Source organism: Schistocerca cancellata, chromosome 3 (assembly GCF_023864275.1).
Source record: "Schistocerca cancellata isolate TAMUIC-IGC-003103 chromosome 3, iqSchCanc2.1, whole genome shotgun sequence".
Lineage (NCBI taxonomy): Eukaryota > Metazoa > Arthropoda > Insecta > Orthoptera > Acrididae > Schistocerca > Schistocerca cancellata.
The window spans coordinates 256,662,540-256,679,098 of record NC_064628.1 but is presented as its reverse complement, the minus strand read 5'-3'; the positions used below and the strand labels follow the sequence as shown (position 1 = coordinate 256,679,098).

General features: G+C 41.6%; 1 protein-coding gene across 1 annotated transcript in view; it reads left to right on the top strand.

Annotated features, from left to right (window-relative positions):
• LOC126174906 (SH3 domain-binding protein 5 homolog) overlaps window positions 1–16,559 on the top strand; it is a 106,110-nt gene that overhangs the window by 4,093 nt on the left and 85,458 nt on the right. The window contains exon 2 of the mRNA XM_049921338.1: window positions 1,081–1,143. Within this exon, the coding sequence (XP_049777295.1) occupies window positions 1,081–1,143 (63 nt within the window). The remainder of the gene's footprint in view (window positions 1–1,080; window positions 1,144–16,559) is intronic.

Below are 16,559 nucleotides of genomic sequence, written 5' to 3'. Positions count from 1 at the left end.
TTTGCATTTTTGTGATTATGCCTTCATTTTCGTTCATGTTTTTTAAGTTTTAAAACATGTTAACCAGATTCGTATCTTCCAAAAGATTAATTTACTTTCTTGAGCAGTTAATTCATCAGTCTGTGTTGTTCTGTAACTAACTTCTCCTCATAGTATATGTATCAACATGCTTGACAAAACACATTAACATCACTGCTGCAGCCCCAGTGATTAATGTTATATCCTTGCCTTGCAATCTGTGATGCATGCCGTCCCTCACTTTTGCGGGACTTTGAATGTGGGAAATTAGTTGAGTTGCAAAATAAGCATATTGTCACATATTCCATTACAACTTCTCCCAGACCTGATAGTCACATCATCAGTGAAAATGGGAAGGCTAGCGGTGATGGACCTACAGGTTTTTTATTACTGCTGTAATACAAACTTCTTATGCTGCTGGTCCTGAAAAACTAGCTGTAGTGACCAAAAATTGTATGATTAAAGTTTGAAAGTTAGAAGAAAAGGCAAAATATGTTGTAAAGTGATAGGATAAGAAGAAGACATGTATGTTTCACCCAGTTTGTGTATGATTTAGGAAATTCAGTGTAACTGACAGAGGGAATACATAATGCATTGAGTTCATTTCCTCAGAACTCAAACACCAGTGTAATAAATTGACCACAATAACACAGCTGTCAGTTTAAACTCATAGTAATGGAGGTTAGCACTCTAAACATAAAAATAAAATTGCAGGTAAGAGAAAGTTATGTAAACAAAACTAGGTAACAGCATATGTGGTGGTGGGGAAACAACTGGTTACTGTCGTTGTGGGGGTTTTAGCTTATAATATAACAATAAAAATTAATTAACAATACATTGTTTTCTGAAGATAGCCTATTGCCATGAGCATAATGTTCAGTCATGTATAACCATTAAAGGAGGAGTTTACATTCCAACAAGATTTAGAATGTGTTATTCCATATATAGTAATTGTAATTTTGCAGTGTATGCAAATACGTATGTTATAAATAAATGTGGGCATGTTAGCATGAGTGAATTCTTATGTAATTGATAATTTCCTTTTTTCTGCTCCCTTTCTAGATTGAACTGGAAAAGCTGAATAATGGAACTGATGAAATTAATAAACTTGAAATAGAATTAGATGTAAGTAAACAAATTTGTTTCGAAATAATACATTTTAAGCATTATCTATATGGTACGTCAAAATGTCTTGTATTTTTTGTGCTATAGTGGTGATGTTGTTGAATTAGATATCGCACAACCATTTTACAAGATGTTTACCAATATATGTGTGTCTACAATTGGTGTACATCTTTTATAAATCATTTTGGGTTTACTGTCCTATCAAGTAGTAAAAGATATAAAGTATATAAATACTAGAGTACTGTTGGGGTAACTGACATTTTGGCTGTATTGCAGCATCCTCTCCCAGAGCATAAACTGCTGTTGGTGGAGTTGTAACACAGTTGGAAAAACATTGTATACTGAAACATCAACACAACAGATTCAAATTAACTCTATACTCCAAGGATGGCTACTTTGACACAGCCAGAATCTCAGTTAGATTAGTATTTTCAGTACTTTACAGGTTAATGTGGCAGGAGATGTACACTCAGAAGGATTTTAACAAGATAATATAATTATATTTTGAAAATTATCTTGTCCATGATAATTTAACACACAGTTGACAGTGATCTCTTTCTGTAGACAAAAAGAAGAAAAAATAAAAAATAAAAAAAATTGAACTATTTGTCACGTAGCAGAAGTGTTGAGTCATCGCCAGGCACACACAAAAGAAAATGATAGCTTTGCTAGTTTCTGGGAGAAATTCTTTGATGATGAGCTGGAGTGTACAGAGCATCACAGCTAGTACACTAGAATTGGTAAATGCCACATTTTTGGTACATGCCAGTGTGAACCCCTCCTTTACACATTTCTGTGTGGAGTTATTGCTTTGGTATTCTAGTCAGTGGCACTGACATGACTCATGCATATGATGTTATTTATATGTATTTGATGACGCTGATGCTGATTCTGCATTTAACATTTGACAATGCCACAATGACTGCAAGACATTAGGACTTTGTTTTTATAAAACAGATCTGATGATGGTCATTATAGACCGAAACCGGTAATCTGTTAACAAAAAGTTTGTGACCATAGACGTAAATTAAAGGAAACTTACTGACGTGCATCTTCATGTGTTTGCAGCGTAAAGAACGTTCCATAAAATTTTGGGCATGCAGCCACATAAATCCAGCTTCTTCTTGTAATATTTTGGCGGAATACCGTTCAGCATCCTTTTACACCTCGGTTGAGGATGGAGCGAGTGCTGGTACATTAGTCACCTTGGCTCTCTCTGAAGATGGCTGGACGGTATTCAGCCAAAATATTAGAAGAGGAAGCTTAAATTTATGTGGCTGCATGTCCGAAATTTTATGGAACAAGAGTTAATACTGTTTGTATTAGTAAATTAAAGCTTGTGAATTGTTCATGATCCTAGAAAACAAAATCATGAGAGAAAAAAAACTATATTATTACAGTGACCATTGAAGATTCTTTAGAATAAAGTGAAACTTGTTTGGTCTTAAACTTTATTACAGTTTCGTCTTGGATCATCATTTTGTTCTTTACCGCCTGGAGTTCAAAGGTGTGTCAAAATTGGTGTACAGGAACCAGCACTCAATCATGTTGATTTTCATAAAAGTTAGGCCAGCCAACTCAAAATGTTAGGAACAGAAGAATTTTGTTGACCACTACCTTACCCCCTGAGAGGTTTACCAGCAGCAAAGTCATCCAGTCATGGAAGCCCTCATTAAACCGATTATCTTTATACAGTCAGCAATAGCTTCACAGTTTATCTAATTGTCTGGTGTTGATAGTGAACCGGTAGAGGGACAGTTAAAGAGACAAGGTGGTCCGTTGGCAGACACTATTAACAGTTGTAAAGAACTTTTAATGATTTTGATACATGGCATAGTGAGGCAGGCACACCTCTTCCCATTGACCCTTGCTGGGGATGATTGAATGGGTGGTGGCTTCAGCCTGTGCCGCTGAGCTGGTGCATCATATTACTGAGGCTGGCAGCCTGTGTAAGCCATGGTCATTGGCATCAGTGGCACATCATGTTGCACTGCAATGTCGTCCCACTCAGTAGACGGCCTCTCGGTAGCAGCGTGCCTAGTTCGCTGTGTGCGAGGTTCAACCCACTGTCCTCAGACAGGAGTCGGCTGGCGGCTGGTACTGTGGCACCAAGTTCCACTAGGCATTGACAGAAAAATGGTGACACAAAGTCCCTTGAAGGACTTTGGGTAGATCACAGGCATAGCCCAGTCACGAACCCATGGCTGTAGCTGGTGGAGCCCAGTCATATTGCTGTCCGACATCACACAGGAATCTTGGTGGTGGTGGTGGTACTGCTGGGTTCTGGTCATGAGAAGTACTCCCTGCCTTATTTATATGCTTCTGTTGCCCATTTGTTTCACTAAAACGTGGCACCTAGTCTCATTACCAAAACGAGAGGCTCACCCTGGTGTGATGACACTGCCCCACTTGCTACACAGTTACTATTGTGTGGCACCGTTTACTGCTGAGCTCAGCTAGCCTTGCTATGCAATCCACTGGTATGTCTGTTATTGAGATCCACATTTCGCCACACTGGCTGCGACCCCCCCCCCCCCCCCCACCCCACCCCGGCTGTTAATGCAACGCTCTAAGGTTTTTCCATGCTACTTCTACTTACTTTTGCTAAAGACTAATAATTTTCAGTCCGAGGACTAGGTTGCAGTACCACAGTAGGAACTTGTTTTGTGGATGGCACTGAGTGATACTGAGCAACCACGCAGAGTAATCGTTGTTTAAAAAACTTGTTGAAGCAATGGGTTCAATTAGGAACTCTGGCTGCTAGGTGAGAGATGGGTTGTGATGCCTGCAAGGAGTTCCATCAGCTACATTGTGGCTATATTCCGGAAGAACGGTAGTTTCAAAAGGCTGAACTGTATCAGTGATTAACATAGGTCCCTGCTCACTGAACATACTTTCCGTTCAAATGTTCAGCACGGCACAGTCTTCTTTCCAACATCTTGACAACTGTTGTCTACAGGGTGATTCTCGAAGATATGCAATATTTTAATATGTTATTCTACAAGCAAAACTAAAGAAAAAAGTTCATACAAACATAGGTCCGCAAATGTTTGGTTACGGAGTTACGGCTAATAAAAGATTTTGCCTGAAATTTAGCAACTTCGCTAATATGAAGCCAATGCAAACTGTATGAGGCTAAAGTAAAGCACGATATCCATTTATTTTATTGTTGTCGTTACATATCGAGTGCTCGTAATGATTATGAATGCTAGGTAGAGAACCTGTCTCCCGGAACATTCAAAATACTCCATTAATGGTTCATGCATTTATAATCCTCCGAATTGGATAACATACACGATATTCGTTTACTGCACCCGTAGCATTACCATCACATTTGCCATAAATAAACTCCATATCTCTCTGTCGTAAATTTGAAAGACATCCCTGTTGTTGTGGTCTTCAGTACTGAGACTGGTTTGATGCAGCTCTCCATGCTACTCTATCCTGTGCAAGCTTCTTCATCTCCCAGTACCTACTGCAACCAACATCCTTCTGAATCTACTTAGTGTATTCATCTCTTGGTCTCCCTCTACGATTTTTACCCTCCACACTGCCCTCCAATACTAAATTGGTGATCCCTTGATGCCTCAGAACATGTCCTACCAACCAATCCCTTCTTCTGGTCAAGTTGTGCCACAAACTTCTCTTCTCCCCAATCCTATTCAATACTTCCTCATTAGTTATGTGATCTACCCATCTAATCTTCAGCATTCTTCTGTAACACCACATTTCGAAAGCTTCTATTCTCTTCTTGTCCAAACTATTTATCGTCCATGTTTCACTTCCATACATGGCTACACTCCATACAAATACTTTCAGAAATGACTTCTTGACACTTAAATCTATACTCGATATTAACAAATTTCTCTTCTTCAGAAACGCTTTCCTTGCCATTGCCAGTCTACATTTTATATCCTCTCTACTTCGACCATCATCAGTTATTTTGCTCCCCAAATAGCAGAACTCCTTTACTACTTTAAGTGTCTCATTTCCTAATCTAATTCCCTCAGCATCACCCACCTTAATTCGACTACATTCCATTATCCTCATTTTGCTTTTGTTGATGTTCATCTTATATTCTCCTTTCAAGATGCTGTCCATTCCATTCAACTGCTCTTCCAAGTCCTTTGCTGTCTCTGACAGAATTACAATGTCATCGGCAAAGCTCAAAGTTTTTATTTCTTCTCCATGGATTTTAATACCTTCTTTGCTTAGAACTGGGTTTCCATCTGAGCTCTTGATATTCATGCAAATGGTTCTCTTATCTACAAAGGTCTCTTTAATTTTCCTGTAGGCAGTATCTATCTTACCCCTAGTGAGATAAGCCTCTACATCCTTACATTTGTCCTCTAGCCATCCCTGCTTAGCCATTTTGCACTTCCTGTTGATCTCATTTTTGAGACGTTTGTATTCCTTTTTGCCCGCTTCATTTACTTCATTTCTATATTTTCCCCTTTCATCAATTAAATTCAATATTTCTTCTGTTACCCAAGGATTTCTACTAGGCCTCGTCTTTTTACCTACTTGATCCTCTGCTGCCTTCACTACTTCATCCCTCAAAGCTAACCATTCTTCTTCTACTGTATTTCTTTCCCCCATTCCTGTCAATTGTTCCCTTATGCTCTCCCTGAAACTCTGTACAACCTCTGGTTCTTTCAGTTTATCCAGGTCCCATCTCCTTAAATTCCCACCTTTTTGCAGTTTCTTCAGTTTTAATCTACAGGTCATAGCCAATAGTTTGTGGTCAGAGTCCACATCTGCCCCTGGAAATGTCTTACAATTTAAAACCTGGTTCCTAAATCTCTGTCCTACCATTATATAATCTATCTGATACCTTTTAGTATCTCCAGGGTTCTTCCATGTATACAACCTTCTTTCATGATTCTTAAACCAAGTGTTAGCTATGATTATGTTGTGCTCTGTGCAAAATTCTACCAGGCGGCTACCTCTTTCATTTCGTAGCCCCAATCCATATTCACCTACTACGTTTCCTTCTCACCTTTTTCCTACACTCGGATTCCAGTCACCCATGACTATTAAATTTTCGTCTCCCTTCACTATCTTAATAATACCTTTTATCTCATCATACATTTCTTCAATTTCTTCGTCATCTGCAGAACTAGTTGGCATATAAACTTGTACTACTGTAGTAGGTGTGGGCTTCGTATCTATCTTGGCCACAACAATGCGTTCGCTGTGCTGTTTGTAGTAGCTTACCCGTATTCCTATTTTCCTATTCATTATTAAACCTACCCCTGCATTACCCCTATTTGATTTTGTGTTTATAACCCTGTAGTCACCTGACCAGAAGTCTTGTTCCTCCTGCCACCGAACTTCACTAATTCCCAGTATATCTAACTTTAACCTATCCATTTCCCTTTTTAAATTTTCTAACCTACCTGCCCGATTAAGGGATCTGACATTTCAGGCTCCGATCCGTAGAACGCCAGTTTTCTTTCTCCTGATAACGACGTCCTCTAGAGTAGTCCCCACCCAGAGATCCGAATGGGGGACTATTTTACCTCCGGAATATTTTACCCAAGAGGACGCCATCATCATTTAATCATACAGTAAAGCTGCATGCCCTCGGGAAAAATTACGGCTGTAGTTTCCCCTTGCTTTCAGCCGTTCGCAGTACCAGCACAGCAAGGCCGTTTTGGTTATTATTACAAGGCCAGATCAGTCAATCATCCAGACTGTTGCCCCTGCAACTACTGAAAAGGCTGCTGCCCCTCTTCAGGAACCACATGTTTGTCTGGCCTCTCAACAGATACCCCTCCGTTGTGGTTGTACCTACGGTACGGCCATCTGTATCGCTGAGGCACCCAAGCCTCCCCACCAACGGGAAGGTCCATCCCTATTACATAAATAATCTACAGAGTACAACAGTTACTGTCTTGTTTCACTTAATACACTGTTGTTATTATGTTCTTTCACTGAAAAATACAGAAAACTTACTCATTTGAAGATTAGGAAATGACTGGAACAAAACAATAATAGTTGCCAACAGTGAAAGAAATGTTTCTACTTACGTAATGGAAAGTAAACAAATTTATTTGTATAATAATCTTTCCTTCTCTGGATGTTCTGGAAAACTTCTGCAGTTCCACATCTGGGACATGTCTTATTAGATTCACCTGACCAGTAACAACAAAATAAATGGAAATCATGCTTTACTTTAACCTTGTACAGTTTTGTGATGGTTTCATATTAGTGAAGTTGCTAAATTTCAGGCAAAATCTTTTATTAGCCATAAACCCATAAATAAACATTTGCAGACCTATGTTTATGTGAACTTTTTTCTTTAGTTTTACTTGAGAATAACATATTAAAATATTTGCATATCTTCGTGAATCACCCTGTATGTAAGGTTTTTGTCATTAACGTCCTCTGCTAAAGGTAGCCATAAAGTTTACTTGTCGTGATTTTGATATCTAGGCAGTCAACAGAAACATCAAATGGGCAACTGGCAACAACAGTGGCACATTGGAAAAAGCCCTTGGTCAAGATTCTGTGATGAACTTTGTTTTGCACGTTAGCTGTGTTTATCTGCAGTTGCCTGTGTGGGTGGTATTGATTTGATGGTGGACATCATACACTGTAATACAGGTAGGCACGCTTACCTTTTCTCGGCAGCAACCTGTGACATGCTCAGGATATTTACATTAGAAAATTGTTTTCCGTTCCATTTCCCAGTTTTCTGTGGTGTTGAGACTGATGATCATACAAGTTGCCCATGGGCTTCTGGTAAGTTTGGCTGTTATTTGACAATGGTTTCATTATGATGTGGTTGGTCGTTCTGACTGATTACCAAAAGCTTTCTGAATTTGCACCTGAAATTTCTCCCATTAATTGAGCTTGTTGGTTCCTGCTCACTAGGCAGACGTGCTAACCAGTACGCCACCCTGGTACAGTGGCACAACTGCATGAACTTCCCTGGCATTCCTCCTTCCTCAGTAAAACTTCTTATAAAAGCCTCCCAGTAACACAGATAGATGTAAAATGTGCAACTGGTTCACCAGCATTTTAGTAAATTTAGTGTCCCCACCAACAGACATCATGATGGAGGCAGACAAGCTGGCAGTGATAGCACAGCAGGTTAATCTGGAAACCTGCCATGTGAGGGTGCACATGACACAGTGAGCAGACTTGCAGTTGGAGGTGTTTACCTGTGGACGACAGTAGGCCACGTGGGCTAGTGCTTACTCAAGAGTTTGACCAACAAGGACCTCACCTTGTGTATTGTGCCATGGATTATGCCGAGTGCTTAGCCTTTACCACCAGTTGCCCACTCTTCCCATGCTCATCTCTATGTGACTTTGGACTCTCTGCTTCATGTAGGTCAACTTGAATGGTGTGTTTGTTTCCCCCTCATGGATCTCTGGCGATGAAGGACATTCTTATGCTTGTGAAGCTCCCCTATACTTTCGTTCCCATTTTCGTATTTACTTGGGCTACCATAGACCTGGCATTTCTGCAGTGCTGGCAAAAACAGTTGGGCCTACTGAAGGAGCAGCAACAGGAGCAGATGCAGACATAGATAACTCAGAATGTGGACTTGCTTCATTCCTTGCTTGCCAGTGGGGCCCAGCACCAGTCTTCCATTTCCAGCATCACCTCCAACACCATTTGCTGGTTTCAGTAAGTCAACAGACTGGTGAGAGAATTATCTGCACCAGTTCTTGTTGCACTGCCAGATGTGGCATATCATCAATCTAGTTGATAAGGCCACTGTGCAATTGTCCAACAGCACAAGTTTATACGAAGCTGTCAAAAACTTGAAGCACTGTGCTGACCCCAAGAAACTTCCCTTTGATGAGCTTTGTCGATTGCTTATGCAGTATTTTGACCATCAAATCCATGTGGTGGTGGTGCACTTGCAGTTCAACTGGCATCACATGCGATCTAGATCGCCAGTTTGCAGGGCCTCTTGTGCAAGTGTTGTTTTGAGTGTCCCAATTGTGCTACCTCTTACGCAGACTTACTAATTTAGCATGTGATTGTCAGGTTAGCTCTTGATTGCGAGGTTCAGGCTAGGACATTGCCCTCATCTGATCCTTCTGTAGCCAACATTGCCCAAATTGCGGAATTGCAGGAGCTTGTGCTGGTGGCAAGGGACTTCCTTTCTGGTAATTTGCACGTGCCACAGTTGGATGTGTATGGTAATAAGGGCCCGTTGTCTTGAGGGATATCCCAGGCAGCCTTACCTGCTGCTAACTCACAGTATCTTGCTGCCATTGACAATTCCAGTGCATTGGATCTTGGCACTGCCTGTCCTCGCCCATGCCGTGTCCAATAGGTTTGCACCACTTGCAGCATCGTCATTTCCGCCAGCAGTGTTTTTCGGGTCCTTCACGTCATTCTCCTTCCACTCATTGGGTGAGCCAACAGTCCTCCCCTGATTTTCATTTGTTGCGAGTTCACTTCGACTGCCCCCATATGGAGATTATGTTTGTGGGGTATGCCGGCAGATGGGTCATATAGCAACTGTTTGTGACAGTCGACAGGCCTTGACTCGGTCATCAGATGCCCTGCTTTTTTAAATGGAATCTGGGGCTGATTCTGATGCCCTGCGCATGTTGCCCCAGTGTATTTTGCATACGTTGATAATGGATGGGCGGCTGATTAAATTTCAGGTAGGCATGGGAGTGACAGTCAGTCTAATTAACTTAGATACATACAGGGTCATGGTGTGTGTGGATTTGCAGGAGCCACTCCATCAGGTTGTCTTTTAGTAACCAGCACTTTCCCTTGTGAGGACAAGATTCCGTCTCCGCACGTTACAAGAATATGGAACAGCAACTTAACTTGTTAGTGGTCAATCCATCACTGTTATGAAATATGTTATTGTCTTCCAGATCATTGATGAAGTGCTTCTAATGTCTCAATCCATTACTTTTTTGTGATTTTTGACTCCTTAATGCAGCCGTACAACCTGTTGTTTGAGAATACGCTGGGCGGAGCAGAAGATTTCGATGCATGTGTTTCCCTTAAGCCCTTAGTGGTACCCTAATTTAGTCACCTCCAGACCATTCCCTTTGCCATGCTCAACAGAGAAAAGGCTAAATTGGAGTATTGGCAGGATCAGGTTGTCATTTCCTCCATTTTGTTGAATCTCTGGGCCAACTCTTGATCATGATACAAAAGCTCAGTGGTGCCATGTGTCTTTGCGGCAATGTTAGACAGATGGCCAAAGCATAATGTGTCGCAGATTCATATCCCATTCCACAGCAGGCAGATTTGTTAGCGAAATTGTTGGGGGGACAGTTTTTTCCCACATAGACTTGCATGATTTTTACCTTCAGTTGCCATTGGATGCAGTTTCTTGGACTTTCCTGGTCCTCAACACCCCATTTAGGCTTTAGTAGTTAATCCCGTGTTTTTGGAATCTTGTCTGCGCCGGGAGTTTACCAATGGGATTTTGAGCAGTTTATTAACGACATTCCCTGTTGCATTGGCTACTTTAATGACATCAAAAGGAGCCCATATGAAATCTTCAGTTAGATTTCCAACACATCTTGGAGAATTTGCCTGAGTTTGAAGCTGGAGAAGTGCAGTTTTTTCTCTCTGAAGGTGCATTTTTTTGGGTCATTTGCTTAGTAAAGATGGTCTCATCCCCATGGATGACCACGTCAAGGTCATTGTCAACCTATCGGCACCCAAGAACCTGAAGGAGGTCTAGTCATTTTTGGTAAGGTTTTATATTGTGCTCATTTCATTCCCCAGGCTCCGTGTGCCTGCGAGCCTTGTAGCCAGCTTTGCTCAAAGGACATTAAGTTTGTCTGGTTTGCAGATTGTCAACAGACTTTTCAGCCTCTCAGCAGTGTTTTTGCTCTGTTCCCTGTCTGGATTCCTTCACAATGGTCAATTCTTTAACCCTGCCCAGTGATACATTTCCTGTATGGCTTTGGTGCCGTCCTGCCCCATTGGAATCTGGACAGCATAGAACAGCCCATAGTTTACGCATCAAAGACGCTTTCCAGTGTGCAGCAGAATTATTAACGGGTGGAAAAGGAGAAACTCGTTATTATTTTCAGGGTTGAAAAGTTCCATGTCTTATTGTATGGGGCCGATGTTCCACCTCAACCCAACCATAAGTTGTTTGTTTCATTACTTGGCCCTCAATCCAAACTGCCGGGTATGACTGCTCACCAGTTGCATCGGTGGGTCCTCTCTTTCAGTCATTATTGTTATGAGGTTTGTAACACCTCAACCATGCAGCATGCCAGTGCTGATATTCTGTCAGCTAACAATGGAGTCTGATCCAGAATTTGATTGGCAGGAGGCTCTTGTGTTCTCATCGCATAATGGCGTGCAGCTGCCCCAGTTGGACTTTCTGTTGACAGCATTTGAAGCTGCAACTGCCTCAGCTCCTGACAGAGTTTTGCAGAGTATTGTTCTGGCAATCTGGTTGTCTTGGATGGAATGCATCTCTTTGAGTGCGGATCAGGTGTGGGGTGTACATTATGCCTCCTATGTGATTGGCTTAGTGTTGTCCAGGGAGTTACTGTACTAGTGAAGGAGGAGAAATGCTGCCACGTGCCCGCTCCCATGGCATTGCATTGTCACATACTCCAGTTGCTGTGTATATTCCACTGGAGTATGACTCATATGAAAGCACTGACACAGTGTCACTTGTACTGGCCAGTGATCAATCAATACATTGGACATATGGTACATTGTTTTGTGGGGCTTGTGGATAGAATCAGACTGCACTGCTGCAGCTGTTTTCTCCTTGGCAGTCCCAGAGCATCCTTAGGACAGGGTGCTTGTCAATTTTACCAGCTCCTTTTTGGGCAGCATGTGCTTATTGGTGATTGATGCATTGTCTAATTTCCCACATGTAGCCAAACTGTCGTCCACGCTGTCAGTTGCCATGGCTCTCGCATTGTCAGGTTATTTTTGTTGTTGATGGTTCTCCCTCGACACTGCTGTCATATAACAGTCGGGAATTTGTGTCACAGAAGTTTGAGGACATTTGCAGTCACAGTAGTATCCAGCATCTGACTATTGCTTCATTTGACCAGACTTCTAACGCGGAATTAGAGTTCTTCGTGTGTATGAGATCCAGATGAAGACGCCCTCATGATGACACATTGTCAAGCTTTCTGGCTATGTACTGAGCAACACCAGTCAGCAGATGCAGTCCGGCAGAACTTTTTCATGGGTGCTAGCTATGGGTCTTCTGGAATTGCTACATCCTGAGTCGCATGCCATGGACCATCATAGTCTGCTGTGTTTTCTACCTGATACTTCCATTTGGGCCTCGTCCAGCTACTGGCGTTGGTGGCTGCCAGGTGTTGTGGTGGGCCACAGAGGTTGGCAGTCGTTTGTGGTGGATGCTGGAAGGGAGCAGATGACCCGCCAAGCACCCACATCCCATTGTGATGTCACCGCTGCCGTCTATTGGGTGGCGGGGTGGGTCACGACCTTGTTCTGGGTGAGGGCTCCCACTTGGAGCTACATGCTTCAGCAGTAGCCCCCAGTGAAGCCCGCAGCTACCCCTGCCTATGTGGAGCCAGTGAACCCCCCCACACCCCCACCCCCACCCCCCATGGCCCCAGCCTCTGTGACCTTCTCTTGGGGCCAGTGGCATCAGTGCTGCCTCTTTTAGTGGTTTGTCCACTGTCTGGTTCTCCAGGTGCCTCTCCTGTTCTGTTCTGCGCCAGAGGTTGGGGTCCAAGCCTGGGCTTTTCGGTCGTATATGGCCTTTCATAGGGAGTATGTATTCCCACCAGCGGACATCATGGTGGAGGCAGATGAGCTGGCATGGGGAGCACAGCAGGACAGTGTGGAAACCTGCCATGGACGGTAAACACGACACACAGTACGGGCAGACCCGCTGGTGGAAGTGTGTACTTGTGGTCGCAACAGGCAGATTGAGCCAGTGCTTACTTGCAGAGTTTGACCACTGCAGACCTCAACTAGCATATCATCTGCACCCACCATGGACTGAGTTCTTCCAGTACTTGTCCCTACATGGATTTGGACACTGTGCTTCCCGCAGATTGACTATGATGTTGAGTTCGTCTCCCTCTCGTGGTCTTTTGTTCCCCGGCTATCACCGTGCCACTGTCAACTCATGAAATATCTGTGCCAACCATGTAGTGAAGTGGCATTGTCACACCTGTGCAGACACTAAACTATGCAGATGTAAATAGCAACATACAGCTTCTCTTTCGGCTCCTAGCTATGTGTAGAATAACTTCTAAAGCTTTTCTTTGGGCACCTGGCTGTGTGTAGGATGACTTCTTCATAGTTTAATTTAAAGCATAACATTTTCTATGTTCTGAAGTACCTGGTGCTTCCCCCAAGCTATGTAACTTACAAGGGGAGGCCACAATTTTTGGAATGCGGATTTGCTGTAAACTTCGTACACTCGTAGTACTCCATGAGGACAACAAAATGTGTAAGCAGTAGTGTGTACTTCTCAAGTGTTATTGAGAAAATTGCTAGATAATTTTGGCCGTCAAAAATATACCTGTGCGTGGCCATTTTTACCATGAAGCGGCGGCAGCCGAGTGGTTAGCGTTCAAGCCCCGTAATTTCTGGATTCGAGTCCCGTTTGTCAGTTTCTCTCCCCCCCACAGTCATTTTCTTTACTATTTATATTACAATTGATATATTGGGGAAAATACTTGTAATTGGATGAACTTTTATTAAATTTACAATGTTATTTGGCAGTCAACAAAGTTTTACTACCACAAATAGTATAATGTTCATAACTATCAACTAGTAAACGACCAAACACATAAAGAGATACTGAAAATGTATGCTTGTTTGTGTCTTCAAAATTGTTCATATTTAATCGAAAGAGAGCGAGAAATTGATTCTCGTGAAGATGCTATTAAAATACACTCGATACTGCATGACCAATTATCAGCACCAATATTTAAGGAAATACTGTGCTATGCATGGTTTCCTTTCAAATTATCGGCTGAAAGAGAGCGTTTTGAAAATGTTACCGAGGTTTGTTTTTCCATGGAAAACCTCTAAAGACCTTGCGTATGCGGAAACATAGCTTTTATTCAATGCAACTGGTGCTGTTTAACTTTATGTTTTCCATGTTTTTACAAAAAATACCATCCTGCAACCTGTACTTGTTGAAAGCGATGATTAATTGTACATCTTCCAGGAGCCGTCTGTGCTGGTCAAAACTAGGAAGTAACAAGTCGTTTCGGGCTCCTTCCAGGTATAAGGGATTTCTCAAATCGTGGACAATCGTACATTTTCAGTATCACTTTATGCTTTTGGTCGTTTACTAGCCTATAGTTATGAATATTATATTATTTGTGATAATAAAAATTTGTAGACTGCCAAATAACATTGTAAATTTAATAAAAGTTCATCGGATTACATGTATTTTTCCTATTATATCAATTGTAATATAAATAGTAAAGAAAATGACCGTGTTGAAAATAAAAAGAAAGTAAAATAAAAAATTAAAAAAACTCATGAACGGGGCTTGATCCAGCGATTATGGGGCTTGAACACTAACCACTCAGCTGCCGCCGCTTCATGGTAAAAATAGCCATGCACAAGTGTATATATGACGACCAAAATTATCTTGCGATTTTCTCAATAACGCTTGAGAAGTACGCGGTACTGCTTACACATTTTGTTGTCCTCATGGAGTACTACGAGTGCACAAAGTTTGCAATTAATTCGCATTCCAAACGTTGTTGCCTCCCCTTGTTAGATGAAAGAGTTTTGCATTAACGCTTTGGAGACAAGCTGCTTAGAAGAATTTTGGGCATAGGAAACTGGCCATTTATGTCGTTATCTAAAACATTATTGGCACGTAAGTGATTGATGTATTTTCAAGAGTAATGCATACTTAAAAAAAGACCAAGCTTCAAGATTTATTCATAATTTATTTTAGTTCTTTGGTAGGCTATAAATTTAAAATAATGAGAGCAGAAAGTATTAAAAAAAAGTGCAAACTGAGTTACTGAGCAATTTCTTGCTCTTGAGCTTCCAGAATTACTTGCTCTCACAACAAACATGAGATATCTGCAGCAGAACTACATCAAACTACGAAACCTGAGTGTACAAATGAAATTACATCAATGTGAACTTACTGGATCAACCATTTGTAACAGCAGCTGTTACATTCGCTAATGATTCAAGAAATTGATAACAGAACACAGCACCAGTCAAGGGAAAGGTAGCAGGACTTCCATACATTGTTCTTATATGCAGTGAGTCGAGTTTTCAAGGAACTGATGACTCGTGTCAAGAAAATCGTAGACCGACCCGTGCTTGGGTGCAGTTCTTTTAACACAAAATTGTGGTCCAACATACACTTGGGCTTGGTCTACAAAGTGTTAACAGAGAGCTAAGTCATCAGTAATAACAAATTTTGGTACTGAAAGTGGTCTATTACACAAGTTCCCAACACAAAACAGACATAGGTCTAAATTGTCTCATGACTAGAGAGCACTAGTATTTGTACATAACATTTAATTTTCCAGAATGAGATAAAAATAGTTATATTAACAAGAAGGCACCAGAATCTTCAGGAACATGTGAAGATCAAATATAAATACTGTCTGAAGATGGGAATCAATCACATCTAGTAGTAGCTCTAACCACTACACTATACTGGACAACACAGAAACATAGTCCCTTCCAATCTTGTTTCACTGATTGTTGAACAAAGCATATATCATGTGATTGTTTAGTTGGCACTCAGCAGACAAAACTGAAATGAGTGTAGCCTAAACTACTTGCTCCAATTAGGAAGAGAGACAGCAAGAGTCAGAAGTGTGTGTCAGATACATAAAATCAGCCGAGAGTGATAATTGATCCAAAGGAGCTGTTGTCATTGTACCCACTCCACATTCCACCCCTGTCAGATCATTCGGTGTCAGCGGGATCATGGAGGGTGTGGGGTCAACATAAATTCTCTCCTGCCCATTGTTCGTGTTTTACACCTTGGAGTCGCAACTTCTCACGCAAGTAGATCCTGATTTGATACCACAGTACCAGCTGCACACTATCCCAGTCTTCCCAATTGAGATACTGGAAATCGAACTCATGTCCTCCACATGACTGGCAGACATGCACTGACCGGTCAGTTATGGAGGTGACAGAAGTAGTTATCACATAACAGGAAAATAAAATCTTGATGTACAAGCTGTGCCACAACACACAGTTATTCAACTATCAACAAATTACTTATTCCAAACAGGCAAAGCTTTGGTGCATTGGCTGGCAGCTTATTAATTACCTTCTCTATTCGTGAATTTATTTTTCGAAAAGATCCATCTGTTGTCAGTTGTAACATTATTAGATTGTATTTCTGTGTTAAAGTTCTCATTTCTGGGACGAAGCTCCTGCATTATGTTTGTCAGCATTGTCTTTTATTAATATGGCATGCCTTTTGTGAGGGGGAGGGAGAGCCATAAGAATAA